The sequence below is a fragment of the Passer montanus genome, unplaced genomic scaffold (assembly GCF_014805655.1).
Source record: "Passer montanus isolate IOZ18808 unplaced genomic scaffold, ASM1480565v1 scaffold54, whole genome shotgun sequence".
NCBI classification, from domain to species: Eukaryota; Metazoa; Chordata; class Aves; order Passeriformes; family Passeridae; genus Passer; species Passer montanus.
The window spans coordinates 4,125,814-4,153,625 of NW_024370374.1; the positions used below are offsets into that span (position 1 = coordinate 4,125,814).

Below are 27,812 nucleotides of genomic sequence, written 5' to 3' on the forward strand. Positions count from 1 at the left end.
AAAACACCCTTAAATCTAAAAAAGCCCTGTCTGTAACCAAATAAAATCAAAAAACCCCTGTCTTGTAAACTGTATAAATTCATTAACCTAACAGTTCCGAACCATGAAAATATAAAACCTTAGTGAACACCAGTACATGGTACCCTTATCACAAAATATAAAACAAAACCTATTTCTATTACTAACCTAACACAAATATCACAAAATTTAACTGTAATAAAACCTAAAAAAACCTCACTAAAAATAAAATTTAAAAATTCTATTTTGACCCAACAATTTATACATTCTGAACATGAACGTCCTCCAAAATAAGTATTTCAAAACCCAAAAAAACTCAAATAAACATTTAAAATAGCTACTATAATGCTAAGAACTATACAACAAATAAACACCTAACCTTAACTACCTAGGACCATCTATAATAAAACTTCTTTAAAAACAACCCAACAAATATCCATTACCACCTCAACAATACACCTCCAGCAACACCAAGCAACTCAAAATACTCTAACCACCATCCAAAAAACGTTCCAAAAACTAAAACACCAAAAAGTAATGAACAAAACCTACTCGGCTTTTAACAACTCCATTTAACCTATACACAAATCTAAAACAAATCAAAATTAACCACAAACTACCGTACCTTAAGTAACTCCTGCCGCACGTCCCGCCTGGATGGTGACAGGGAAGGCAGCAAATCCCTCCTTTGAGCCCCGTTGAATCCCAGCTACCAGTGATGTTGCAGCATAAACAAAGAGCAGCACCACGGGTCTTGGGTAGCTTTATTCCATGGTAAAACTTCCCCTCTTCAGCATCCCAGGACCCCGAACTGGTTGCAGACAATGACTTATAAATGGGGGCAGGTCCCAAGGGGAGGATACAATCTCTAACAAATTAGAAAAATTGGGAGTAAAAAACAAGGTATAAACCAATAAGGAATTTCAAGGGAGGAGAAGATTTTCAGTGAGCTAATAAGGTTTGGAGAAATACAAAACTGGCAGGGAAATTACTTGAAAGAAAGCAGGTTGGGGAAGAGACTGGCAGTTAATAAAAGGAGGAGTAAAAGGATTCTGGGAAAAGGGCAGGGACAAAAGGAACAGCGTAAGGAAACTACACAATTACAAATCAAACAGTAAACATACTAATAAAACAAACACACTACAGCAAACTCCACCACTAAACACTACAGTAATAAACTTACTACAACTCCAATACCAACTAAAATCCAAACCAACAAAATAACACACCATTATTAACATTACCAATACATTTTTCTCCATTCCTCTAACAAACAAATACAAACATAGATTTACCTTCACTTAAAGAACATACGCCTATAACCAACTACCCCAAAAATAAAAACACAGTCCTAGCATCCACCATAAATTCATTCAAATTAAACTAAAAAAACCTCCAAAACATTTACAATGAACCAACCATATTAGATAAAAAGCATAAAAAAAATTAAAAACTCAAATTGTCCTAAAAAACAACTCTACCATCAAAAAAGCAAAACCAAAAAGCCTACTGAAAAGATACAATTCCTAAAAATAACAAAAGAAACAGCATCAAATTCCCACCAATATAATAAAAAAGTCAGAATAGCTCCATCAGCCAACAGAATACCCTAGCCTATAAGAAAACTCCAAACCACCTCAAAAACAAACACTAAAACACAATTCCTCCGACCATCCCAACAACCTTGACTAAAGCGCATATTCTATACAAAAATGTCCTCTATCCTGCCATCAATTTCACATAATATAAATTACTGTCATCATACTCGCACCCAAATCAAAAATCTAAATCACACTAACACCTCGAAAATAATTACAAATTAACCCCAAAATAAAAACTTTAACTAACAAAAAAACCCCAAAACAAATAACACAAACTAAAAAAACTCCACCATACAACCAACTACCAGGAAAAAACCTACACCATGCTCTTTTCACTAACAATTCTTATCATATCACAAAACTGAAACAAAATTGAAAACCAGCCCTATAGAAACCCACAGAGCAAATGTCAGAAACCACTAAAAAAAAGAAATCCAACCAACTTCCTAAACTCCAAATTGTACAACAGACCCTACATGTTATTAAAAAAATAACAAAAACTCTACCTCTACACAAACTCAAAGAGGAACCAATACTCTATAAAATTAATTTGAAAACCAAACAAATAACCAATATTAAAAAAACAATTTAAAAAATAACTACTCAAATAAAATAACTACCTAAAAAATCCACCATATAAACACCATGTCCCCAAAATTAAAACTAAAAAAAAACAAAAACAAAACACATCAAACTACAAAAAAACTCAACAAATAAACTAGAATTAACAAAAAAGTTATTCCTAACTCGACAAACCCAAAATGCCTCTATCCAATGAAACAAAACTACCACTCAGAAATAAACAGGAAGCCTAAAGATAAATGTAAGCGTAAACAATGCCTCCCCAATTATCCGTAAGCACAAAACATACACTACAATCTAACAAACCGAATAAATAAAACACCGAAAATATCATAAGCAATAATGCAATTATAAATATCTTTTAAACCTCACCAATAAACTACATGACACTACCTCACACCAACCGAAACAAACACTACATACTCACACTCATGAAAGCCACCATAACAGAATTTAAAACTTACCTTCTACTTCATGCTACGATCCATAAAAACCATAGTACACCTTAGGAAACATATATTTTAAAAACATAATATCCCACCAAAAAAAAAAAAAAAAAATCGGACAACAAAATTCAGGAAAAAAAATACTTTATCATCAACACCTGAACCAAGAACTGTAACATTCAAGAAGCACGGGCAGAAGAAGCTCCTTCAAATGCAGCGGCACAGCTCAACTTCAACCCTGCAAAGGCTGCGAGAGCTGGAGCTTCCTTCAATTGAACCCCCGAAACTGAGGCAGCAGGGGGTGTTCACCTCGCTTCAACAAGGGCAAATAAATGTGTTCTCCCCTTCAATTTCATCCCCTATGTGAAAAATGTGATTTTATGATTGGCTTTTCGCAAGTATTAAAATAAATATTGTATTATGCTATAAAGTTATGCTATGTTAATTTTCTTAAGTAGTGTATTAAATATAGTTTTAGGTTATAACATAATGTTAAAATAGAAACCATGCTATGTAAGATATTTGTTTAAGAAAGGACTCACACCAGATAGAAGCCACAGGACACCTGAATCTTTCAGAGAAAGGGAATTTATTGCTCCCTTATCAGCAGAAAACTAACTTCTTCCCACCTCGCTCAGACTGGAAGACGGCATGAGGATTCAGAGGAAGAAGCTGACAGTGACCAGACAGAATCCTGTGTTTGAATGGCATTTATGCATCATGTATGAGATGTGTGAATATGCAACAGGCGGTTGTTTTAAAGGGTTAATCCTCTGTTCACGGGGGTCCTTTTTCGAGCTTGTGTTGCCCAGAAAAAGGTACCCAGACGTCCGAATCTCTTTGTTTTTATTGTCTCATATTGTCCTAATCTCAAAAGTTCAAATTTTATTACTCTAATTATATTACTATTTTTATAACCATTTTATTACTATTAAACATTTCAAATTTCAAAAACAAGTGATTGGCGTTTGTCACACCCTATAATAGAAAAAGAGGTTTTCCTCAAATTACGGTAGAAGAGGGATTTTTACCTCAATTCAAACCCTTTAAAGGGAAGGACAACAGGGTTGCCCCCTCAATTTAAACAATTTAAACCTTAGGATGATGAAAATGGCGGGGCGGGACTACCTTCAATTCAAACCCATAATACGACAACAATACTTTTACCAAAAAGGAAAGGGCAAAAGTCCCCGCTACAAATCCACACCAGCTCACCCTCCATTTAAAATAGAGCACAGGGACTCCCTATCACCCCTGTAATACCCCTAACACACTAGAAAAGGCAGGTTTTCCTCCAAATCAATACCCTTAAAACCACAAATGACGGCGGACGCCCCCCCGCTCCCTCCCCAAGTTCACACACAAACAATAATGGAAGAGGAGTCGCTTCCTTCTTTTTATTTTCTTTTGCCCTCATAATCGCCTCCTGCCCCCCTCCTTTTTTTTTTTTTTTTTTTTTTTTTTTCCTCACCTGTACTGCTGCTGCTTCCCAGCGCGAAACTTTGTTCCTCGGCACCTCCTTTAAGCAATGCTCCACACATCCAAGTGTGTATCCAGGCGTTCCCCCGGACTCCGTGAGAAGCTCTCACCGTCCTTTCCATGAGACAACCCCGGGAGCCTCCCGTAAACCCCTCTCCTCTAGCAGCTCCATGCAACAGGGAACTGAGGCAAACCGCCTAAAACTGCCCCCTGCAGGAGCCACCCCCCTCATCATCCTCACAGCTCACACCCGGGGCTGCTCGGAGCCCTCATCATCCTCACAGCTCACACCCGGGGCTGCTCGGAGCCCTCATCATCCTCACAGCTCACACCCGGGGCTGCACTGAGCCCTCATCATCCTCACAGCTCACACCCGGGGCTGCTCGGAGCCCTCATCATCCTCACAGCTCACACCCGGGGCTGCACTGAGCCCTCATCATCCTCACAGCTCACACCTGGGGCTGTTGCCATGCACCAACATGCCCCTCCCTCTCCAGAACACAGCCCACCTCTCAGAGACACAAACCAAAAAGAAGTCTCCTATGGGTTTTGGCTTTTCTTAGTCCATCTGGTTACACGATTAAAACATGTACATGCATTGATGGCCATCGAGGGAAAGCTTTCCAGTGGAGAAAACAGTCTTTGGTAGCATACTTTGATTCACCTTCAGAAAAAGCAGAATCAGCACCAACTCCTAAGAGCCTGGCTGAGGAACCCAGCCCTCCTTGGGATACCCAATACAGCAGACCTCAGAAAAGGAGGGGAAATAGTCAAGCTTGGAGTGGAAAAAGAGAACATAAGTACACCAGCCCTTGAAAAAAGCCTTCACACAGCAATAGTGGGAACCAGTCACATTTCTTCTTTCCTTGCTTTCTGTGATAACATAAATATGAAATAAAAACACATTAAACACAAGGAAGAGCTAGGATTTTACAGGTCTTCATTTGGCAGTCTGGATGACAAATGGGTGAAGAAATAAAATGAGAAAAAAAACCCATGATTCTTTGCCTTGTTTGGTCACAACAATGCTAAGCTAAGAGCTTGTCCTCCAGCATCCACTGCCCAAGGAGAGTGATGTCCTCTCACAGAAACATCCATTGTTGAGACAGCAACAGAGAGTACTGCAGGATTCCTTAAATATACTGTATGTATACTCCCTGCAGTGGTAACTGGGTTCAGTGAAGTTTAAGCAGTACTTATTAAGCATGTACTTATTTGTACATCTAGCCAGCTTCAGGGTTGTGCTGGGTCCCTGATGCCAAAGGTTATGTTGACCCAGAAAGGAACTGGAACAGATCGAGACTCCTCTACATCCAGCTCTCTGAAATATGCAAATTAATAGGGCTGCTGCAGCAATGTTGAGTTTTGAAGGCAGGACTTTTCATTCCTGATTTAATATCTACGCTTAACACTGTGATGTTTTATGGTGCTTCTCCTGCCATTTCCTGAGCAGTGTTGTGATCCTTGCACAAGTCCTAGGGTGCAAGGGCATGTGAGGGGTCTTGAATGGTGAGAGGACAGTACTTGCTATTTCAGACCTTTCTTAATTTTTTTTTTTAATTCTTCATAGTCATAAATATGCCCTGGAAAGGAATCCATGAACTCATGCCCCTTCTATATTCAACAACCTTATCTGGGAGAGCCCTTTTCCCCTTACAGGAGGAGGAGCAACGTATGTGCTTATGAGCAAGGATGGCTGTGCATGGCAGCAGAAAATGTGAGCTCATCTCTCCTTTCTTAAACAAGAGCCTAAAAATACTGCTGAAATCACTCACTGGAAACAGAGAATATAGCTCCTTGGCCATATAAAAGCTGACTGGATCTATGCCTCTGTACAAAACACTTTCAGATTTATATGCCAAATGAAATGGACTAAATGAAAATTCTTGGAAGGAAAAAGGAGGTTTTCAAGGATTAATGATTCTTCACCTTATTCTGAATAAATAAACCTGGGTAAATAGAACACAAATGCACTTACTGAGATGAAGCATTTGATCTGAAAGGGAGAGGTAGTTGCAGAGCCATACTCCTGTTTGCTGTCTAATCTCCAGGAGGTCTTGGCTGCAGATCAGACCCCTTAGTCAGCCCACAGCTCCAATGAAGGTAAAAAAGGTCAGAGAGCACTGTGGCAACCCTTATTAACCCTTAGTCTGAGCTATCATGACTTTTTCAAGTTAAGTCCATGACTTGAGACCCCCTTTCTAACCTATGTGAGCCAAAGCTAGATCACACCAGGTCAGCAGCACTGTCATCAGCTTGGGGCTTCGGTGTGCCCAGAGCTGATGTGAGGGGAGTGGAGCTCTGCACATCTTAAGGGCATTGAGAGAAGAGCAACATCCACTTCTAATGAGAGGCAGCAAGTGCCAGCATGGGTTTCTTCTCCCCACTAGGGAGGCAGCAACAGGTGTGGATGCCAGGGAGATATGTTCCTCTGGGAAGAAGGAGGGGTCAGGGTCCTGGGTTTTCCCCTGGGGCACCGCAGTAGATGGTGAGGGTCCTTTCCACTTAAACTGGGTGTTAATAAGGTCCTGGTTCACTGGCTGCTCTTATCAGCAGAGACTCACCCGTGGTAAAGAAGAGTCAGTGCCAGGCTGGACTCCCCAGTGGTGGTGAATTTTCCCCGCGGTAGCATCAACTCAACTGATCCCCTCCTGTCCCGAAAGCGAGAGAGAGAGCCAGGAGCTGAGCCCAGCCCCTCAGCCCCCAGCCAAACACCTCAGGGTATTCCTGCCCTTCCCAGGAGAAAAGCCTCTGGCTAGGAGGCTGCGGCCAGCTGCACCCCTTGCCCCCGTCGTTACTACCTCTTAGGCAATGGATGGGAGAGAATTTCCTGAGAGAAAAGGAAACAAAAAGGGGGAAAAAAATATTCCTAACTTTCAAGAAAGCTAGACAGAGGAAGAGGTAGAGCCACAGGTAGTTATGTGATCCCTATCCCTGGATAAACAGTGAGAGATGCAAAAAGATTTCAGCTGCCAGTCACAAGGTGACTGTACAACATTTGTTTTACTTGGCAATCTTGTAGAGAAGCCAAGAAAGCGAATGGATGGGACGTTCCTCCTACCTGCCCTGTTCTTGTGTACTTGCATGTTGAAGTCAAAGACACGTTGCCAGGAAGCAGCATGGAAAACCCAGTGGAGAGCACAGCGCTGAAGACAGCAAAGGACAGGAGGCAGCTGTGGGCTGGTGTGACCAGGAGCGAGGGAATTGTGTCCTCCTGCTTTCCAGCCATGCTGCAGGATGTTAACCAGCTCCTCCCTCATGAGCAGCGCTTCTAGGCGTCCTACCTACCACAGTGCGCGCTGCAGAAGCTGCTTCTCACCCACTGCCCTTCAAGGGCATTGTATGGCCTCTGGCACCTTTTCATACCAACACTCCTGTTTGAATAAAAACAGGGCAAGACTTCGGAAATTGAGTAGGGTATAGCCTGAAAATTTCTCTATCTTCTTCATGTCTGTTGTTCTGTGATTTCCACTGCTTTGAATGCATCCAAAAATAACTTGAAAGAGATGCATGGCTTGATTATTGCCAGCATGAATGGATATTGGTTTAAATGGTTGCTTGGAAGAGAAGAATAATAGAGAAATCCTCTTCTGCAATCCACATCCAATGTTTAGACCTCCTGCCTTACACTTTGCTTGAGCTAATGGGTAAAGACTTGTATAAGACTTGTATCACGGTACAGCAAGAAAATCTTCTGCCTGCTTTAAAGCTATTGGCCCCTTAGTCATTAAAAATAATTAATAATACATTAAACTTTCGACTTTGTTTAAGTTTGTTTACTTTAAAAGGGGATTTTTGTCTTCTTTCTGCATGTTTACCATCTTTTTTGTCCTACTGGACTGGCATGTCAGCATGGGGGATGTTTTGCTGTAAGCTTGAAATGTGTGTCTAAAATATGTTAGATTTTAACACAAGTGATTTCATATTTCCAACATGAAAATTTTAACTATGGACTTGCCCTGACAGCTGTCTTTATGAGGGTGTAGATTAAAGTAAAACCTCTTTTACCTTAAGGAGAATTTGAGACAAGATCACCAAGTCTATTCTCTGATTTGTGACAGAGAAAAACACGGTACAGAATAAAAACATATTTTTCAGCCCAAACTAGGCATGCAATGGAAAGCTGCATTTGATTTGTTTTGAATTTACAAGTGTGACATTATCACACTCAAGAGAGCCCAAATGTGGAACAGGACTGCATATGCCTTTATGCCTCTGGGTAACATGATTCTAAGTATATACTCTAAAAACTATTTTAGATGTATCTGGACAGATATATATATAGATAAAAATTAAAATATATTTCAACTTGTACACCTAGGCAGCTTGTCCAGTTTTCTTCCCACAACAGGCATTTGGAGATTTCTCTGGACTCTGGTTAACCAGCCAAAATTAGTTGGTCCATGCAGCAGGTAGCTCAACAGCAGCAGAGTGGAGCCTGTGCTGAAGTGATCCACAGAGATGTGAGTGCACTGATCTGCCCAAGATGCTACTTACTTTCAGTAAACTTTAAACAATAGCTGGAAATCTGCTATATAAAAGAAGATTTCACAAAATATACATACAAACAGTGCTTTGGGATTGGATCCAATATCCACTGCTACAAAATGCAGTAGGAGAAGAAAGCTAGGACAAAAGAGAAAAAGCATTTTCAAATAGTAAAATGGGTATGTATTTTTTTTCTGTTTCTTCACCTGTTGACCACCACCTGGTTAGCTGATGTATCATGAACAGCACAAAGCTAATACAGCATTACAACTTCTGGATTTCGACAGCTGAGTGAAATCATGTCCTTTACGACCCTCTGGATACAGCCCAAAAGCTTCTTCGGTGTTGTCTTGCAAACACTTATTGCCAGCTGATTCTTTTCTTGCTGCTATAAGATGGCAGGTAGATATGTAGAGGCGAAGGAAGGCATTGTGATCCACAGTCAGTCCAGCGAAGTGATAATCTTTCAAGCCACTTTGCACACTGCTTTTATAAAAGCACATACACTTACAGACATAGCAATATATTTCCTAGATTCAAATACCAGGCCACAGATAAACCTTAAATTGTTATGAACAAAATGTTTCTTAGCTTATAGAAATCAAAAATATATTTATGACAGACTCATAGAACGGTTTGGGTTGAAAGAGACTTTAAAGACCATACCATTCCACCCCCTTTGCAATAAGCAAGGATACCTTTCACAGTCCCAGAGTGCTGCAACCCCACCCAGCCTGGCCTTGAACACTTCCAGGGACTGGGCAGCCATAGTTCTTCTGAGCAACATGCTGCAGTACCTCAGCACCCTCACAGGAAAGAATGTCTTCCTCATATCTCACCAAAACCTAACCTCTGTCAGCTCAAAGCCTTTACCCTGGTTCTATGACAAAAGTTATTGTCAAAAGTTATGTCAGTTTCTGAAAAGACGACTCATTTTTTTAATATTGCTGTTGTGATTGAGGTTAGATAATCAACATTTTGATCATTCTAGTTAGAAGAAAACTCAATCCTTATTCAGGACCCTTTTCCTAAGGAGCTGGAGCCTTGACATGACTACATCCCAGTCTGCATAGGCACCTTCCAGGTGACGTGTCACTTCTGAACGGGGTGGGTAGCTCTGGCGACCATGAAGCACACGCCAGTTATCAAATGTCAGTATGTCTCCTGTAAAGAGATTGCACAAACGTTAGAGCCGATTCCTTCAAAAAAATACAGAGGTAGATTCGTATCAACGAGTTAGCGAGCAATAATTTTAAGTAGCCCAGCTGGAGATACACAGCAACAACACAGTAATTTTAACTTTCTCAACCAGAGAGGCCAGTTCTCTTTTGACATCTCTTTCATTTCTTGTATAATGAAGAGTTAAAAACCAGGGTGGTAGAGGAGGAGTCCATAGTGAGAAAATCAAGCCTTGAGGAGAACGCAAATCCATAGAGGTGAAATAAATAAAATATTTGAAAACCACTAGGGTACATTTTATTTGACCAGTCTAGTACTATTTGTACTATACACATACATACTATCCCTGTTAAGAGAATTCCATGAGAACAAAGTGAAAACACTGAAAGTTAAGAAATCGCATAATTAATGCTAGAATACCAATTGAATTTTTCTCCCTTGTGTGTCACCATTATGGTAAATCTTGAATTAAATAAACTCACAGGCTTTCTTATCTCCTCATTCCCTCTACCATCATTTGCGTTAATCAACAAAATGGATGCCATTAATGTAGTGTAAGGCACTTTGTTTTTACATTAATGTGATTGTACACATTATTTTATTGTGTATTTCTAATGGAGAGAGATTAATTTCCTCACAGACATTTTAGACACAAGTACCATAGTATATGAGGCAGTCAGATACAAAGATGAATTTACTTCTGTAGTATCTCTTGAGAGATTCATATATGTATTGAAATGCTGAGGAATGAAAGAACAGAGATTAAGGCCACACATGATATCACACATAGCATTGCCAGTCTATGGTGCTATTGATACCTCCATTTCCAATACGCTTTGTAGCATAAAATGCTGTTTTGTATTTAGTTTAAAGGTACATTTGACTAATCTATAGGTAGACTATTCTCCCCTACCACTTTTTTCTTCTTTATAGTGTAACAAAGGCAAAATAAATCTATGAGATGAATGCAAGAAAGCAGTATGAAATAAAATAGATGATAGAAAGACTTGAAGTTCCTCCGAGTACTAGTGCTAGCAGTGTTCAAGTATTTTGACTGTCAGGAAAAAACATGTGAAAAATTGTTGTGAGGAGAAGCAACTTACTGACCTGGTTTCATCTTGAAAGTAAGCTTGTGTTCTACGCTGTTCAATAAATCATTAAATTCCTTTAGAGCTGCATAAAATGGCCTCACTTTTTCAGCTGGTATATCAAACACTGTGTCTCTTGTTGCATTATTAAAATTGATGCGAATTGCTTGGCCTCTGGAATCCGTGCTATAAAACAAAGAAAAGGGGAAAAAATAAAGGAAAAAAGAAAAAGGAATGTATTCTGTTGCTACTGAAACAGTTCAAGATGATTAAACAATAACTGAATTCTCCTGCTAGAGTATCTGTATGTTTCTATAGTAAAATTCAGATTGATATTGGATTGGATTTTGCTAATTAATACTAACTAGGAAAACGGAAAACCAGGAGAAATTGTAGACATTTAATTTGTTCAAAGATCTATATTATACACTCTTTAATTGTAACCTTTTTTTAATAAATCATATTTTTTAAAATCAGAAAATAATATGGAAATTTGCATTTCATCTTCTGATAGTATATAATTTTTAATTTAAATATTTCAAATCACGACCTCTCCTTGGCATGATATATACATGTACATTGGCTGGCATTTGGCTGTTTGCTAACCTGTGCATGTGCCTAGGAGTTACTCTAATTACCACCACTTCTTCTTTGTGTGTGGCAAAACCAACTGAGTGGCACAATGCACAGAACAAGTCACACATTCCACCAAAAAAACCAGACTAAAGATCCCAATCAACCAACGAACTCCACCCAAACCTAGAACCACAGACCAGGTTAAACTAGCGTTTTCCCACAAGGTGGCAGGAGCAGACCTTCTCCTACCAACACATCATCCACCAGATGACAGGGATTTTCTTTTCAGGTGTTGTTGAAAATACTCACTCTATAATCCTTTGTTTACAGTGCACAGCAAAATCACAGTAATCCACCCCAACATCAGTATAGTCTACAGCAGTAGAGGACAGGATCTGATATGCCTCAGGATTTTGTTTCTTCAGCTTGTTGGACACATTAAATCCATCTACAACTTCACTTTCACCTCCTGCAGCTGTTTGCTTTATACAATGAAGGAACTGAACCTGGAATGAATTAACAGCTCTTTAAAAAATAGTTGGCTTGCATATTTAACCGTTTATTAGTATCAATTCTCTCACATCTGTGGTTCTTTTATTCTGGTTGTTGTTTGGTTGTTTTTTTTTTCCCGAGTGACAGACTGAGCTCTCATTTACTGCAGCTTCACAACACTCTGCCACCAGTATCACAAAGCCAGAAAATTAAAATAGCGTGTTCATAAATCCATCCCATTGGGATATCTTCTAATGCTTACAACCTGTGAGTCAGTGGCAAAGAGGTCTTGCTTCTTTGCTTTGAGTCACTCTTCCTCTTCCTACTACTTTCCAGTTCTATGGAATGATGTGAATTATGTGGATTATACTTTGATATGACAAGAACTGGGTGAAAACATATTTTCTGTGGTTGTCCAGCTGTACAGAATGGCCCTGATTTTTTGTGTGTTATGAAAGGGCAAACAAGTATTTATCTTGCACCAATTCACAGAAAACAGACTATACCATCTTAATCGCATTTCTTTCTCTGTTCCCCTCCTGAGCTGAAAAGATGAGTCCTAAAATGTCACAACCTGACTACAGCATTTAGACACCTAACTTTTGTGAAATAATGAGAACAGTATTCAAAGCATATAAAGGACTCAAAAGTTTTCTCATATGGTAATACTTTCAATACTTTGTGAACTTAATTTTAAAATTATGGGATATATGGGAGACATGCTGAATTTACATCATACTGTACAAATTGCACACCATGTGTATATAGATCAGCATATGCAGATTAATATATTGATATTTTTACATTGCTCTTTCAAGACAAAAGTCTTAGCCACTGATCACCAACCATATTTCACACTACAGGAACATTTCCCTTTCCCTTTTTATGGAGTAAAAAGTCAGTAAATTCAACTTACCCCAGGTGGATGCTGCAGAACAGGGTAATCAGTGTGAAAACAGAGTCTCTCAGTTGTATAAGCTACGTTGTTAGCATCTGCTTTGTCTTGCACTTGCCAAGTTGGTCTTTGTAATGAAAGGGAAAAGAGAAAACATGTTAGAACATCCAGCCAGCATGCCAGACAGTACACATTGAAACTGTGAAATCACAGTACAACAGTCACTTCATCTTTGGACATGAAAATATTGTAACATTATAATGAAATAAGGATTTAGCAGTGTCCCTCCACACCATCAGAGGCTTATTTCAGCAGTCCTAGATAAAACTTCAGTGTGTCAAGGGACATCTGGCACCTGGGCAGTACCTAGAAGAAGGATGGCTTTCTAGTGGTGGCAAAGGCCAGCTGAAGACACTAACCAAGAGGCTTCTGGCAGTAAAAATCATCCTAGATGCTTCAGAAATAAGTGAACAGAAGCTGGCTCATTTCTTTTCATCAACCTTTCACTTTCCCCCTACCACATGGAGCACATTATCAATGAAATGCAGAACTTGTAAAGGCCATGTAACTTTCCCCAGAAGTTATTTTTAAGGCTTCATAATCTTAGAAAATATACAGTATCCTTTACCAGGGGATCTTTCCTGTAAGTTGAAAATTTGGTTTCTGGAGAAAAATGTCTTGATGAAAGATTTTGAAACTTCTCCCCTTTCTATGACACCCTTGTTGAGAACTAGCTCTGTTTATTTTATTACATAGTTTCTCTCTTGGAATTTGGCACAATTCAGTAAAAAAGATTTCTGACAACTGCAGTGAAAAAAGTAAGTCACAGCTATATGACTAGGACATGAATACTTCATGTTGCTGCACAGACAAAATGTGTTTTGAGTGACACACCATGCAGGAGAATTTGAGACCCAGAACCACAGGGTTTATTTACACAAAGTTCACATGATTGAAGACAATCCTTAGCAGATGCATGGATCTGCTAAGATGCATCTGTTATAGATCCAGATGTTTGTCTGGAAAAGTGTAATTTACCATACAGAGATGGTATAATTGCGTGCACACAAGGGACCAAAAAGAAATTATGAAACTCATTTTCCCTTGTGGAATACTATAGAGAAAATATGTTCCAGATGGTGTGAGCCTAGTTTTACTTCTTAATAACAGCTTTAAAAAAATAGGATAAAGAACATGCAGATAAAATTATTTTTATATAGTATATAAATGTTTCTGGTCTAGGAATGGTATTTAGTATAGAAATTAAGCAAAATGCTAAAATTAGATTTCTGCAATTTCCAGAGGGAAAACTCTCTTGAGTGTTTGCAAATGTGTTTAACTGCCTAGGAGAAATAGTTTTTGTTATTTGGTAGAGCACATATTCATCAGTACATTACTTGAGTAACAGCACATATTCATCATCACATGAACTCAGTACTCAAGTATGATCATTTCAACCACACTTCCACAGTTTGACAGCCAAAAAATAGCCCCTTTTTATATTTCCTGTAATTAGTGCTGAAGGCAGCTAGATTTGCTCCATCTTTAATTTAATAGGCTATGGTGTCACTTGATGGATCTAAAACAATTTAACACATTTTAACTGTCTTATACAAAATATATAAAATTGCTGGAGTGATAACACTTTATAGAATCATCAGAAGCTTTTGTAAAAGCAATCATTGCTTTTGTACTGTCAGGATTTGCAAGGGAAGCACTCCCCAGGAGCTTTCTTTCCACACAGGGAGCTTTGGGCAAAGCCCAAGTTACTGACTTGAAGTCAAAGAGGCTAATGGGGAGCTCAGCATTGAATATGGAAAAATCAGCCTTACTTTGTCCAAGTCTCAACTGAGCTGAAGCATCAACTTGGCCATGTTGGGTGCACAGGTAGTAAGGTTATGTCAGAGGACTCTGGGACCTTAAGGAGAGCAAAATGGGTTGGAATGGTTTGTGGTTTAATAATTAGGGTCAGATTTCAAAGCCCATTGTTCAGGTTGTTTGATAGAGTAGGAAGATTGGCACCAAACAGGTGTAACAATTTTTTTGCATTAGATAGCAATATGGGTTCAGTCTTCACCAGTAGAAAACCAGGCTGTTACCTCCTTAGTCCTGCCAAAGGGCAGCACTAGGAACTGAAGCCACATTTGAATCATTTGTTCTTACACTTCATTAAAAGTATATGTCTTATACATATGAGACTTGGGACACGTGTCCTTCTCTTGCTGATGAAGACCTCCAGGTGATACTGATGGATTGGCTGTTTGCATGGCAGTGCTGGAGCCCCCAAGGAAGGCCTTGACACCACACCAAGCACTGAACAAGGCTTCAGAACAGAGGAACACAAGGTCTAGGGCGTGAGAAGTTGGAGAAAGGAATTGTGGTATGACTGGAGACTTCATTAATCCAGTTGGGTTTCCACAATGGAAAGAAAAAGGTTAAATTAAAAATGTGGAAACTCTTGATGTTGTTATATGGCTGATAGAGAGAATGTTTCCACTTTTTACAGTAATGACATTTTAGGGAGGTCACACCGAGCAGACACCTAGACAAGAAGAAAGGCTTTTTTCTTGCATGCGTTAGAATTATATTCATTGCTGCTACATTTCAGTTTAAAACTCAGGGTTCTGTTGAGGTAATGTTTAATTTGGCAAGTTTGCCAATTCCAAGTTTATCCTTTTGTAGGCCATGTATTTGGCTCCCAGTGAAACACCAGGGAAATAATAACCCAGAGTTATTATTTTATTACAGTTGCAAAAGCCACTCCAGAATTGGATGCCAGTAAGAACTGAACTGTTTCAGAGATGAAAATTATGATAAGTATTAGCTAGAAACATTTCTTCTTAGTTAGATGGAGGTCACTGATTCAGCTCAGCAAAATGAGAGTTGCCATCATGGTTTGTCTGTTCTTTTAGTAGGTGCTTGCAGAGCTAGAGCTTCAGGTTGCCAGTTCTTGGCATCAAAAGGATAATTTACAACTGCCTGCTTGTGCTCCCTCAAGCCGCACTCTGCTTGTTGGGATTGGCTATGGCTTTCCAGAGCATATTCTGTAGAAAGCAGGCAAATGGGTACTCAGCCCATCTTCTTGGTGATGTGGGCCACAATACCATCATCTAAGTCTGGCCTATATCTATAACTCAAAATCAGACTAAAAAAAAAGTTTCAGAACAGATTACTTCCTCTGTTCAGAATGGGACTAGATTAGGGATTCATGGTTTTGTTTCATGGCATAGATAAGTAAGTCTATCTCATTGTTATCCTATATTCAACAACATTTGTTTTCAGGAACTTTTCCTTCTCTCAGCAGTTTGTGTTATTTCTGCTCTTCCCTTCATACCCTACCTGTAACAGCAAAGCAATTATCTTTTACAGTATATGAACTTGATGCCAAATTTTCTAATATATAGAGAAAAAAACATACACCTTGCTTTAACATATAAATCCACAGAAGAGAAATAACAAGCTTAGATTAAGAACATTAGAGGTGATTACAACACCGGCAAAACAAAAATTTTATAAAACAAACTCACCCATAAAATGTGAGACGCAGGAACCCAATCCTGTTGCCCAGCCTAATCAATTCTCCCTGCCTTGTAGCAGCTCCTGTCAGTAGAACAATTCCTACTTTCTTTAGGGTGCACAACCACTTGTATGCACTTTCATCATTGCTCATGATTTCTTCAAAAGGTATTTTGGTAAGCAGAAGGTCTGAGCCCCAGTACTGACGTTCTGAAAGGGAAGAAATAGAGAAACAAGTTCTTAGCTGCTTTAGCATCAAAACTCAGGATATGGTCAAAGCAGGAAGTTAGTGGTATTTCTATGGATTTGTGAATATTCCTCAATCCTGCAAACCATCTCAAATGGGGTCCCTGATTTTGCACCCATGACAAGCAAACTAATGATTAAATTCAGCAAGACACTGCAGTATCAGAATTTTAGGTCAGAAATTGAATGAAAGGACATTCTGAAAGGAATATTTTTTGCTAAAAGTGCACCAGAAATGCGTGTATTCATTTTTCTGTCTGTACTGATGAGCCACAAGAGCGAAAATTTGAAAATATGACTGCTTTGAAGGTTTCTTGTCAAGGGGGAAAAACCAAGGAGCACCCTGAGACATCTCTCATAGGTCAACCCAAGGGCTTACTTGACTTGAGACACATCACTTGGGACCATGATGGTGCTACCTAGGTTCAACCAATTAGACTGCTTGAGGTCAAATTCATAAATTTGGACAATGCTGGGGTCAAACACTTAGCCCATAGGGGTCACTTGAGGTCAGACTCATTGGTTGGGACTGTGCTGGGATTCCCTGAGTTGAACCAATTAGCCTGTAGGAGTTACTTGAGGTCAAACTCAGGGCTTGGGACCATGCTGGTCCCTGCAGAGCTCTGTGAAGAAGCTTCTCAAAACCCAAGCCAATCGTTTCAGCTTCCCTTGCCTGTGTCCATGAAACACTTTTCACGCCCATTCATTTTCTGCCTCTCTGCTCTGCTGAGACCCCACTTGCAGTACTGCATCCAGCTCTGGAGTCTCCAACACATGAAGGGCATTTGGAGTGCAGCCCCCTGCCCTTATCAGCTTGCCAGCTGGTGCAATAACTCAGGCCATCTCGCCTCTCACATGAGTTTGCTAACTGGTGAAATAACTCCATCAGGACAGCTTGTTTGGAGTTAATGGGTTATTCTGGCACCATGGGATTCCCATTCCTGAGCTGACAATAAACATCTTGCTGTAGAAGCAGATATGGAAAGATAAGTTGGAACTGACAAACACCCCACTTCACAAACTATAAAAGCTACACCATACATTCACAAAGCAGAAGTCTTCTGCACATCCCCTGCAAATGTGTGGTGTCTTCTCCCCAAAGTTTGGAATGCCTGCCTTGTGGTTGCTCTTTGAGGGGTGAGTGAAAGGACTCGGTACACTGTTGACAATTCAGTGGTAAGTTACTGACTCCTGGTGAAATATCCTGGTGATTATGACTCTCCAGGCTCGCTCATACCAACTTTGGGTCTTACATGTTTCAGACTTTTTGTGGGCTATGAATAATGGAACATGTCAGCTTTCAGACTGAGGAAATGAGGTGTGAGCTGCTTGTTTGATCTGAAAAGTTGTGCTGACAGCAGACACCAAAGACCACTTGGACAGATAAATGGGCTTTTTGAAGGTACTGTAACACACGGAAATAGATGTGGGGTAATTACTTTTTCTCCTGTATACAAGACCTATTTCAGATACTCCCCAATTTAAGACTGCCTGCCTTCTTGTTCATTTCTCCCTTAGTAATATCTTCTAAATTCTTCAGTTTACTGGCTTGTATGCACAAACATATACACACGTTCAAAGATAGCACACAGTAATGGGTAAAAAGGACAAAGATGTTAATTCTTACCTTTTTTTTTTTGCATAAAGTTAGCATTGATTCTAGCTTTTTGCAAAACTTGAAACATTACTGGTTTAAGTCAAGCATTATCTTAAATATTGAATCAGGGCTTTTATTTTTACAGCAAAGACACATTTGTTTTTTCTTGCTATTATATATTTAATCTGAAGCTAAGAACAGTGAATCTGAAGTTTAGAACACTGTACTATAAAGCATGAAAAGATTTTATCTAGAATAATTGTTTTGCTTAAATAACAACTACCTTACTTGGTATTTTAACTAATATTCAGATAACTTGCCCAATCATCAGTCACAGAGATCACACACTAGAAATGAGACCACATCAACATTTGTAAAATTATGCAGGTGGCATCACTTATAAAACACCTGTATCTCTATTTATTCCTCTTCAATGGACAGACCAATAAAAACTATAAACTCCAAGGAGCTTTCAGAATTGAGAACTCTGGGTAATTTTACCTTGTGCCTGAAGGACATACTATTGTTCAAACAAATGTGAAGGCCAGGGTTGGATGTATTTTTTACCTCTTTCTAGATATAGGTAGGAAGCACAAAATACAATGTACTCATAAAAAAAACCCCTGAACTCAGACATTACAGAGTTAGGGTAAGGGTTCTCCTTTTATCTGGCTAAGAGTAGTTAGAGATGAAGGGTCCAAGAATCAGAACACATGCCCAGATATGAGCTATCCACAAAGAGCATCTTTTATGGTCTACCTGTGTTTCAGAGAAACAGCAGTATGATTCAACAAGCTGTTGAATTTTGTAACATGTTCACAAAATAAAAAAGCACAAATCTTGAGGAGACATATCTCACACCATTAAATTCCTTTTTGATACCACTCCATGGTCAGTTACTCACTTCTCCACTGTGTTTAACTTAATATACATATTTCCACACATTTAAAATACTGAAAAAATAAAATATTAATGTCTTCCCTTTATTAGAAGTTATGAAATTAAAATAGACTTAAGTATGTTGCACGCTGTATAAGTATGCTAAGAATATCTTTTGAAAGACAGAGCAGGTGAATAACCATGTGACAACTAACACAACATTTTTAAGTTTCATCTTTCCCATCCTAATTTTCTTACTGACTTGCTAATAAATATTTTCCTAATTTTCCAGAAACAACAAGTAGAATTTCAAGGAATATATCAACAGATTTTTCTTCACTTTGGAAAATAAATACATGCACCTGTAATTGAACTGCACCTCCAGGAGTCCCAGGCTTCCAAGGGCACATGGAGTGAAGGGTCCTCTTGTTCAAGTTTCCAATGCCTATTGCTCTTGCTAGAAGTTTCACCTGATTTGGGATGACCCTTCTGCAGTAGGGCATGGCCCGTGGTGTTGGGTTTTCAGGTGGGTTTGGCTTTGGTTACAGACCTGTGCTTTGTCACAGCACTGCAGAACAGCACACACGCAGCATGCCAGCCTGGGACTGTCTTGGACTTTGGCATGACAAACCTGTCAACCCCTCCAGCTGGCCTGTGGAACCACCACCCTCCATCTGCACCCAACCAGACCCGCAGCACTGGCGACTGTCATCTGGCCTCACATCCAAACAGCTACGGAGCCAAAGCGAGGCAAAAGCTAAATTCAACGTGTTTCTCATATCACTTAACTTGAAGAGAAATAATTTTTCTGGGAATTTAGCCTTTGCCAGACTCTGAAATGTGTTTGGGAATAATACTATAACACTGCCTGCTGACTGAAGAGATATTTAACCTCTACCGTACTGCTACAATGTGGAAATTGCAAAGTGTCAAGGAAACTGAACTCTGCTCTGATAGTCCCAAAACAGCTAATAAAGCTGAAGAGCTTTTTTTTGTTTAATGTTTCATCACTTTGCATTTTAAAAACACCAAGAAACAAACAAACATAGTCCCCAAACACCAACAAAACAAAAAAGATAGAGAGTAAACATGGTTCAATCCTGCCTTGCAAGGCTATAAACTCTTTCCTTTGCTCATATAAACTCCCTTTCAGTCACAAGTGTAGCCAGCATCCTTAATGGTTTCGATTTATCTCTCTTTTTAAAGGTGCAAGCTGGTACACAAATGTGTATAAATCCTATCTCAAACCCCAGCCCTTCAGTGACATGCTGATGCAGTCAAGAGCTTGGCCTTTGAGCTACTGCAGGAGCAGCCTTTCCCCCTTCACATTTGCCAGTGCACTCTGTAATGACACCATGGTAAATACCATATAAATCCTACCTCAAACTTCAGAGAAGAAAGGCTTCAATTTCCAGCCCTTCAGTGACATGCTGATGCAGTCAAGAGCTTGGCCTTTGAGCTACTGCAGGAGCAGCCTTTCCCCCTTCACATTTGCCAGTGCACTCTGTAATGACACCATGGTAAATACACTAGAAGTTGAAACCGTACATATAGCTCTAAGTGGTAATACGAATGTGACCACAACATTTAATACTAAATATCCCAAAGAAAATTATTAATTTTAGCAAAGAATTTCCTGCAGAATTTTTAATCTTTTTGCTTTACATATTAGGAGTTGTGGGTTTTTTTCAGAGAGCTCTTAGAGCTTAATTTAAACACACTAGTGCCGATTTTGTTCCTTCTAGTAGCTGCAGTAGTTCTGAGGTCTAATTTCTATCACTTATGTCTGATATACACATGAACTGCTTTTAAACAATTCATATTTGCACGAAAAACAGTGAAGGAATTCTCCTGACTGGTCCCAGAGAGCATCACAGCCAGGCGAGCACAACAGCAATAGCTGAGAGACAAGTCATAGGTCTGTGCTAAAAGAAGCAGCATTTACACCTTAGCTCCAAATAAAAATGCTCTGTGTTGTCCAGTACTTACAATTTGATAGATTACCAGTCCATAATTAATTGGAAAAGGACAGAAAAGCAAAACTCAGAGAATGGAAAAAAGATCTTGTAGTATGCAGATAGTTACATTCTTCCATTTAAAAGTGTTTTTTTAAAAACACTGCCTGAAAGGCTTAGAAAACTGTATGCTCCCCATGGCATGTTATTCTTCCACATAGCAAACAACAGGAACTTTCTACCCATTTGTATTCACAAAATCTCCTCAGCCTGAAAATCTGTCAAGGAGCTGCACTGAACGGCACAGGGACTGTACTCTTTGGCAGTATTTCCTGGTGGTAATTGACCCCACTCAAGTGCTTCATTGTTTTATTGTGTCATCATAGAACAATTTCTTCCCACTGCTAAGGCAGCAAATACAGCTTCCATTGTACTATAGTAGAAGTATTTGAACATATGCTCTGAAAGCTGAAGGGGTAAGAAAGATAAGAATGAGTCGTCAGTGTCTGGACAGCTTTAGGTCTCACTCACACAGCACAGCAGCAGTTGCCAAATTAAAAATCTTTATGCTTGCAAATCAGAGAATCAACTAGGTTGGGAAAGACCTTTGTGTTCATCAAGCCCAGCCTATGAGCTAGCACCACCTTGACAACTAAACCATGGCACTGAGCGCCACATCCAGCCTTTCTTAAACACCTCCAGCACGGTGATTCCACCACCTCCCTGGGCCGCCCATTCCAATGCCCAACCTCCCTTTCTGTGAAGAAATTCTTCCTGATGCCCAGCCTGGACACTCCTGGTGCATCTTCAGTCTGTGTCCTCCTGTTCTGTCACTGGTTGTCTGGGAGCCCGACCCTCACCGGGCTACAACCTCCTTTCAGGGAGCTGTGGAGAGTGGTGAGGTCACCCTGAGCCCCCTTTCTCCAGGCTCCACAGCTGAGCTGCTCTTCAGAGGACTTGTGCTCCAAGCCCTTCATCAGCCTTGTTGCCCTTCTCTGGACATGCTCCAACATCTCAAAGTCCTTCCTAAAGTGAGGGCCCAGGACTGGACACAGCACTCGAGGTGCTGCCCAACCAGTGTCAAGCACAGGGGAGCAGTGACCTCCCTGCTCCTGCTGGCCACACTATTCCTGATCCAGGCCAGGTGCCACTGGCCTTGGCCTTCTTGGTCACCTGGCTACACTGCTGGCTCACGTTCAGTGAGCCACCAGTCAGCAACCCCAGGTCCCTTTCTGCCTGGCTGTTGTCCTGTCACTGTCCCCAGCCTGCAGCACTGCAGGGGTTGATGTGCTGCAGGACCTGGCAACTGGTTTTGTTAAACCTCACCTTGCTGGATTCAGCCCATCTATCCAACATGACCAGGTCCCTCTGCAAATGTAACTGAACAACTCATACAGGATAAAAATCAGTCTTATAGAATAAGTCTTAAGTGCTTTTCCAAATGGGAAGAATGAGATTCTTTTGAAAGAATTGATGCCTCTTTCAATAATTTCAGAACAGTAATCTGGGGGGAAAAAGAAAGAAAAAACAAAAATCCCATTTCTTGATCATAGCAGGTTAGTCCTAACTCCATTACACTTTGCATAAAATGAGAATATGCCCTTTATTCAGAACCTGCAGATGGTGTGCATGCATCAACACCTGGAATTATCCAGCATTCACTACACCACTTGGGACAATGCTGATCAAATCTTCTGGAGTAATATAAGGAAGTCTAGACACCACTAGAGTAAATTACTTCATATAAAATTATTTTGCCTACAGCAAGTATTTTAATGTTTGTTGAAAGCCAAGTGTATTTTTGCTGTATTGTGAGTTATGTATATGGCAACCTAACTCGTTATTAAGCCCTTATTAGTTATTACTGAAGTAGAAATTCAAATGACCAAACTTTTTAAATAAAAAACTACTTTTAATTTCATCCTCCTAAAATTATCATCCCTCAGAACCTAGCAGAGAAACTGAAAACAGCATGTTAACATGATGCTGTTAACATTCTGATTCAAACTTTTATGGTGCAGGATATAAACATCCAGTATCATATTATCACATTTTAAAGAAATATCATCATTTGAAACCTTTAAACTGCTGTTTAAACCTTAACCTAACCTACGGTTAAAAATATTAGGTACCACTACAGATTAGCTTTGCAGAATCTTCTCTTTCACCCAACAGGAAAATATGATTGTGATGTTATTTAAATTCCACCCCCATCCCTTGAACCCCACCAGCCCCATCCTGTTGTTGGAATGCCAGCATGTTGGAAAATGAGTCTCAGCTAGCACAATGGAGTTAGATGCTGGATACTGCCTTACTCAGTGTCTCTCACAAGCACCCTCTACTACCTCCAGCATCTGAATTACAGACATGGTAAATCATTCCTGTGACATCTGCTGCGTAGAACTCAAGGAAACAGAAAAAAAAGAGTATCTTTGAGACACCACAGCTGTAGAAGTAGAATATGGCTCTTTGGCTGCTCTTTTGGGAGCATCGTAGAAGCTGGACTGAAATGAGCCTTGATATACACAAATAGCAGATTATGATTTTGCATATTGCATGGATAGGATCTGGCAATGTTTTAAAACAGAAATCTTGACATATTGCCATAGAGCTATTTATAGTCACTTCATCACGCACTGAAAATCTGACCTAGTCGTCTTTTTGGGCTTGACACAATGTCTGACAGCTACATTTTTTAAGTCAGAAACTATGATGGAAAAACAATTTTTTTAAAAGCAGCACTAAAAGCAAATAACCACTTGCAAAAGAAAAAAACAAAAAAACAGCCACAGCTGTGAATGTCAGCAGTGAAGGTTAACCTTTAACTACAGCAGTCTGGCAAGTTTGCATTTCTCTTTGTTGAATCAGCATGCAAGGCTGGCATTTCATACCACTCTCTGTAACATTATACTGCTGGGGCATGGTTAGCTACTTAAGGGCATGTAATTTGCACTGCCCATCTCCACTCACCACAAGGAAGTGTGTTCTAAACTTACCAAAATATACAACAAAAACAGATCTTAAACAGCCAGCAAGCAAACTCACAGCCTTTTTTTTGCAACTGAAACCTGGGAAAAACTGCAAGGTGTCAATCATAACGAGCCAGGCCTTGTCTGAGAGCATGAGGAAGAGATGAATGACACCACTAAAAAAAAGCCAGTTAATTGATGTAACATTTATACACTTTATTTCTTCAGAGTGACCAGGTGAAACAGAATTTGAAAAAGCATTACCCAAAGAATGAAACAGATCTTTCATGTATATTTTTACCTGGATGGCTCCAATGAAGAAGAGCAGTGGCAGAGCAGAGAACTGGCTTCCAAAACATGCATTGTATTTAGATGCCAAGGGTCACCACTGTGCAAATGCATGCATGTGAAGGCAAATCACAGCCAGTTAAGACTTCATAATAGGTGAAAAGCATAGCATTACATCTCAAATATTGAAATCTCAGTAATTAATACCTTTGCCAATGAACACAACCTGAGATCTAGATTATTTTGTCTGGGTATTAATTAAAGCAATTTACGATGACCCCTTTGAAGACTACAAAATATCCTGCTAACTTTCATAGGCTATTCATTTTCACAAATAAAAGTGCCTGCCATCTGAAAAATCAAGTCTAGTTTCCCTGAATGAGGTTTGTATCTTCACTATATTCACTCTGAAAGCATGCCAAACTCTTCAAAATAGTAAACACAACTGTTTATTTTTGCCAAAAGTGGATAGAAACTTTTGTATTACCAGGGGAAAATAGTTCCATTCTGAACTATGAAGAGTCTATTACCGCATCCACTGCAATGAATGGAGATATTTCTTATCTTTTAAACCAGTAATGTCCTATTTTAACAGATACTTTCTTAATACTGAACACAGACACACAGCTTTCTGCAACAGCAGATCTCACAGGAACACTGTCAAGAGCAACCGCAGATATTTTGCAAGCTTTCACACTTTCATGCTCAGTCTGAAATGCTGTCAAAGTAATGATGATATGCATCATGCCAAAACTTGTGGGTTTAGAATTATTCACTTTAAAGGGTAAGTGATTTGTACAGCGTAAATGTTACAAAGGCAGTTGTACAAAATACCTCGTGATCAAAAGACAGTCTACTGCTAAAATACGCACAGGAAGCAAAGCAAACACAACCTGAACTTCAGCACTACACAGTGCCATGCTACACAGTTACTTTTTAACAAGAAGGCCATGAAAAAGGGGGAAAATATTTCAGTTGTAACTCCCTTGCAATTCAAATAATCTTTCTTTTTATAAAAATTTAAATAGTTTAAATAGCACTCACACACTTGCATAGTCAAGACCACTGGTCATCCATGGCTTATTTATGAGACCTATTAACACTTTCTGAAAAGACAAAGCTTTTAGGAAAGTGAGTGCAGCCCAATTAATTGTACTTCTCTCAGGCAGAGCAGGTAGAAGAGGGAAAAGATAACCATGGGTCCCTGTCACACATGCACAGCCTGGCACTGGGCACCAAGGGCTGCTGCCACGGCTTCAGCTGTGTGTGCCCGGTCCCCACACAGGCACCTCTAGCCAGGACTGTCAGTGTCAAACCCCTTGCATTTGGTCACAAGCATGGCAGACATGGATTTAATTCCTACCTGGTAAAAATAAATCTGCTCGCATGACAGCTCTGGCTTCTTCAGAGAAGCATCGTTTTTTCAACCACTCAGCTTCGTATTCACTTGTGTGCTCATCAGGCCATGTAATAGAGATCTTTCAACACAAAGGAAAAGGTGAATTTAAAAAAAATCTTTGAAAAATATCATCTAGAATAACAAAACCCCTTAGAAACAGCAGAAATTGTAATACTTAGATCAATAATATCAGAGTTAAACTTTCCCTGAAGCATGACAGCAAACAAGTAATGAAAACCCAGCTGAAACACCATTCAAATTCTGACACTTTCTATAAATGTTCATTTTCATTTCAACTCATGACCTAATTTGCTGGTTTGTGTGGACTGTTTCCACTGTGGGAGCTGCACTTAACAGAAAGAAGGGAATTGTAAAAACGGGCACGTATCACTGGGGAGTACACTTTACCCCAGCTCAGAAGAGCGAAAATTTCTTGCAAAACACTGACAGGTCAAGAGAAAAGAAAAAGAACAAGACAGACAAGGACCTTGTGCTAGGAGAGAAATCCATCTCTTAGACTTTTGAAGTCTTCCCTCTATAAAATAAATTTTTAAAAAGAGTTGGGTTTTTCAATTCCTGAAAAAAACATGGATAGAAAACATATGGCTTTGCTTGTCATGATCTGAAAGAGCTCAGTCCAGCACCGACTCTCAGCTCAATTTTTAAGGTGGATGAATATGTATCAATTCCCAATTCACATGGCTCTGCTCATTCACATGATGATAAAACACTATCAATATAATTTTTACCATTAGTGCTGTGCTTTTATCAGTTCCTGAGTATAAGTGGAAGCAGACAATTCCTAATTTGCCTGATCAAATAATGAATTTACATTGCATTCATTTTGTCTACAATCAGCTTGGGAGCCCAGAATTCCTCACCAGAGACCCTCATCCTGTGGCTGAGGTACTCACACGTGAGTCAGCCTCTGCAAACTGCCCCTGCAGCAAGGCTGCTCCATCTGACCAGGGCTGACTGCTGCATATTCAATATGTTTAAAACATCTTTAAGTATAAAACAAAGGAAACCAGTTTGCCAAAGGAGCCATGTACTGCTTCTAATAAAAGATAAAAAAAATCTAAATAATATACCAGGATTGTATATATCAGGAAAAATTCAAATTCATAAGTAGGGCAGCTCCTATCCTCTCTTGCTTGATAACCTTCCATTTTCAGGAAGAAATGCTAATGTAGATAAGTAGACAGGGACACAGACATTAGTCCAATCCTTAATATTGAATTCAACTTTGGTTTGAGTGTTCAAGATAAAGGTTATTTTGCATTGAAAGTTTGCTAATAAAGCTGATATTGATTATTGGATTCAACTTTGGTTTGAGTGTTCATTCAAGATAAAGGTTATTTTGCATTGAAAGTTTGCTAATAAAGCTGATATTTTTGTTATGGATTAAAGTCATCATTATCATCTTGCCATTTGTTTTTCAGATTTTCAAGCCATTTAGTTGAAGAAAAGAAAGAGAGGAAAAAGTGTAAGTGTGATTAAATGTGCAAGAAATGTCTGTATTTTCAACAACTAGTGATGAAGAAGCATATGGCACAATTTTTAAAAGCATTATTATATGATAAAAGCTGAAGCTTGGGTTTATGCAGCCTCTGCATAACATCCATACAGTTAAGTTTCACAAGAAGGTGGAAAGATCTGAAATCTCCAAACTGCGATTCTTCCTGAAAGCTTTGCAAGGTAAGGTTTCCAAACAAGCAAACGGTGATTAGAGCATAACTCGGAATTGTCTCGCATTTAGACTAATGAGCATCGCTAGACAAGTTTCACGAGAAGGCGAACGACGCTTTGCTTCAAATACCTTTGTGCTGTCTGCCAGGGCAACCTGCTTCGCCACGATGTCGACATCCAGGTGGTCGAGGAGCAGCCGGCGCGCTCCGGCGGAGGGCAGGAAGCAGAGGGGGCACTGGCAGCTGTCCCGCAGCCAGACGCAGGGGTAGCTGCTCTCGCTGCCGTCCTCCCAGCGCACGCAGACGAAGCGGCCCCCGCCCGCAGCGCGCACCCCGCGCACGGCCGCGCTCATGCCCAGCGCTCCCTGCCCCGCTCCCGGCGCCCGCCGGGCTCCGCGGCCGAAACGTCACGGGGAGACGTCAGGGGGCAG

General features: G+C 39.8%; 1 protein-coding gene across 1 annotated transcript; it reads right to left on the reverse strand.

Annotated features, from left to right (window-relative positions):
- Positions 1-8,772: 8,772 nt before the first annotated feature.
- Positions 8,773-27,791, reverse strand: BBOX1 (gamma-butyrobetaine hydroxylase 1). Its single transcript, XM_039724956.1, has 7 exons — positions 27,513-27,791; positions 25,658-25,772; positions 16,372-16,570; positions 12,866-12,971; positions 11,767-11,963; positions 10,901-11,067; positions 8,773-9,778 (listed from the first exon to the last, which is right to left on the reverse strand). The coding sequence occupies exons 1-7, from the start codon at positions 27,732-27,734 to the stop codon at positions 9,618-9,620; spliced, it is 1,167 nt and encodes a 388-aa protein (XP_039580890.1). The 5' UTR covers positions 27,735-27,791; the 3' UTR covers positions 8,773-9,617.
- Positions 27,792-27,812: the final 21 nt, after the last annotated feature.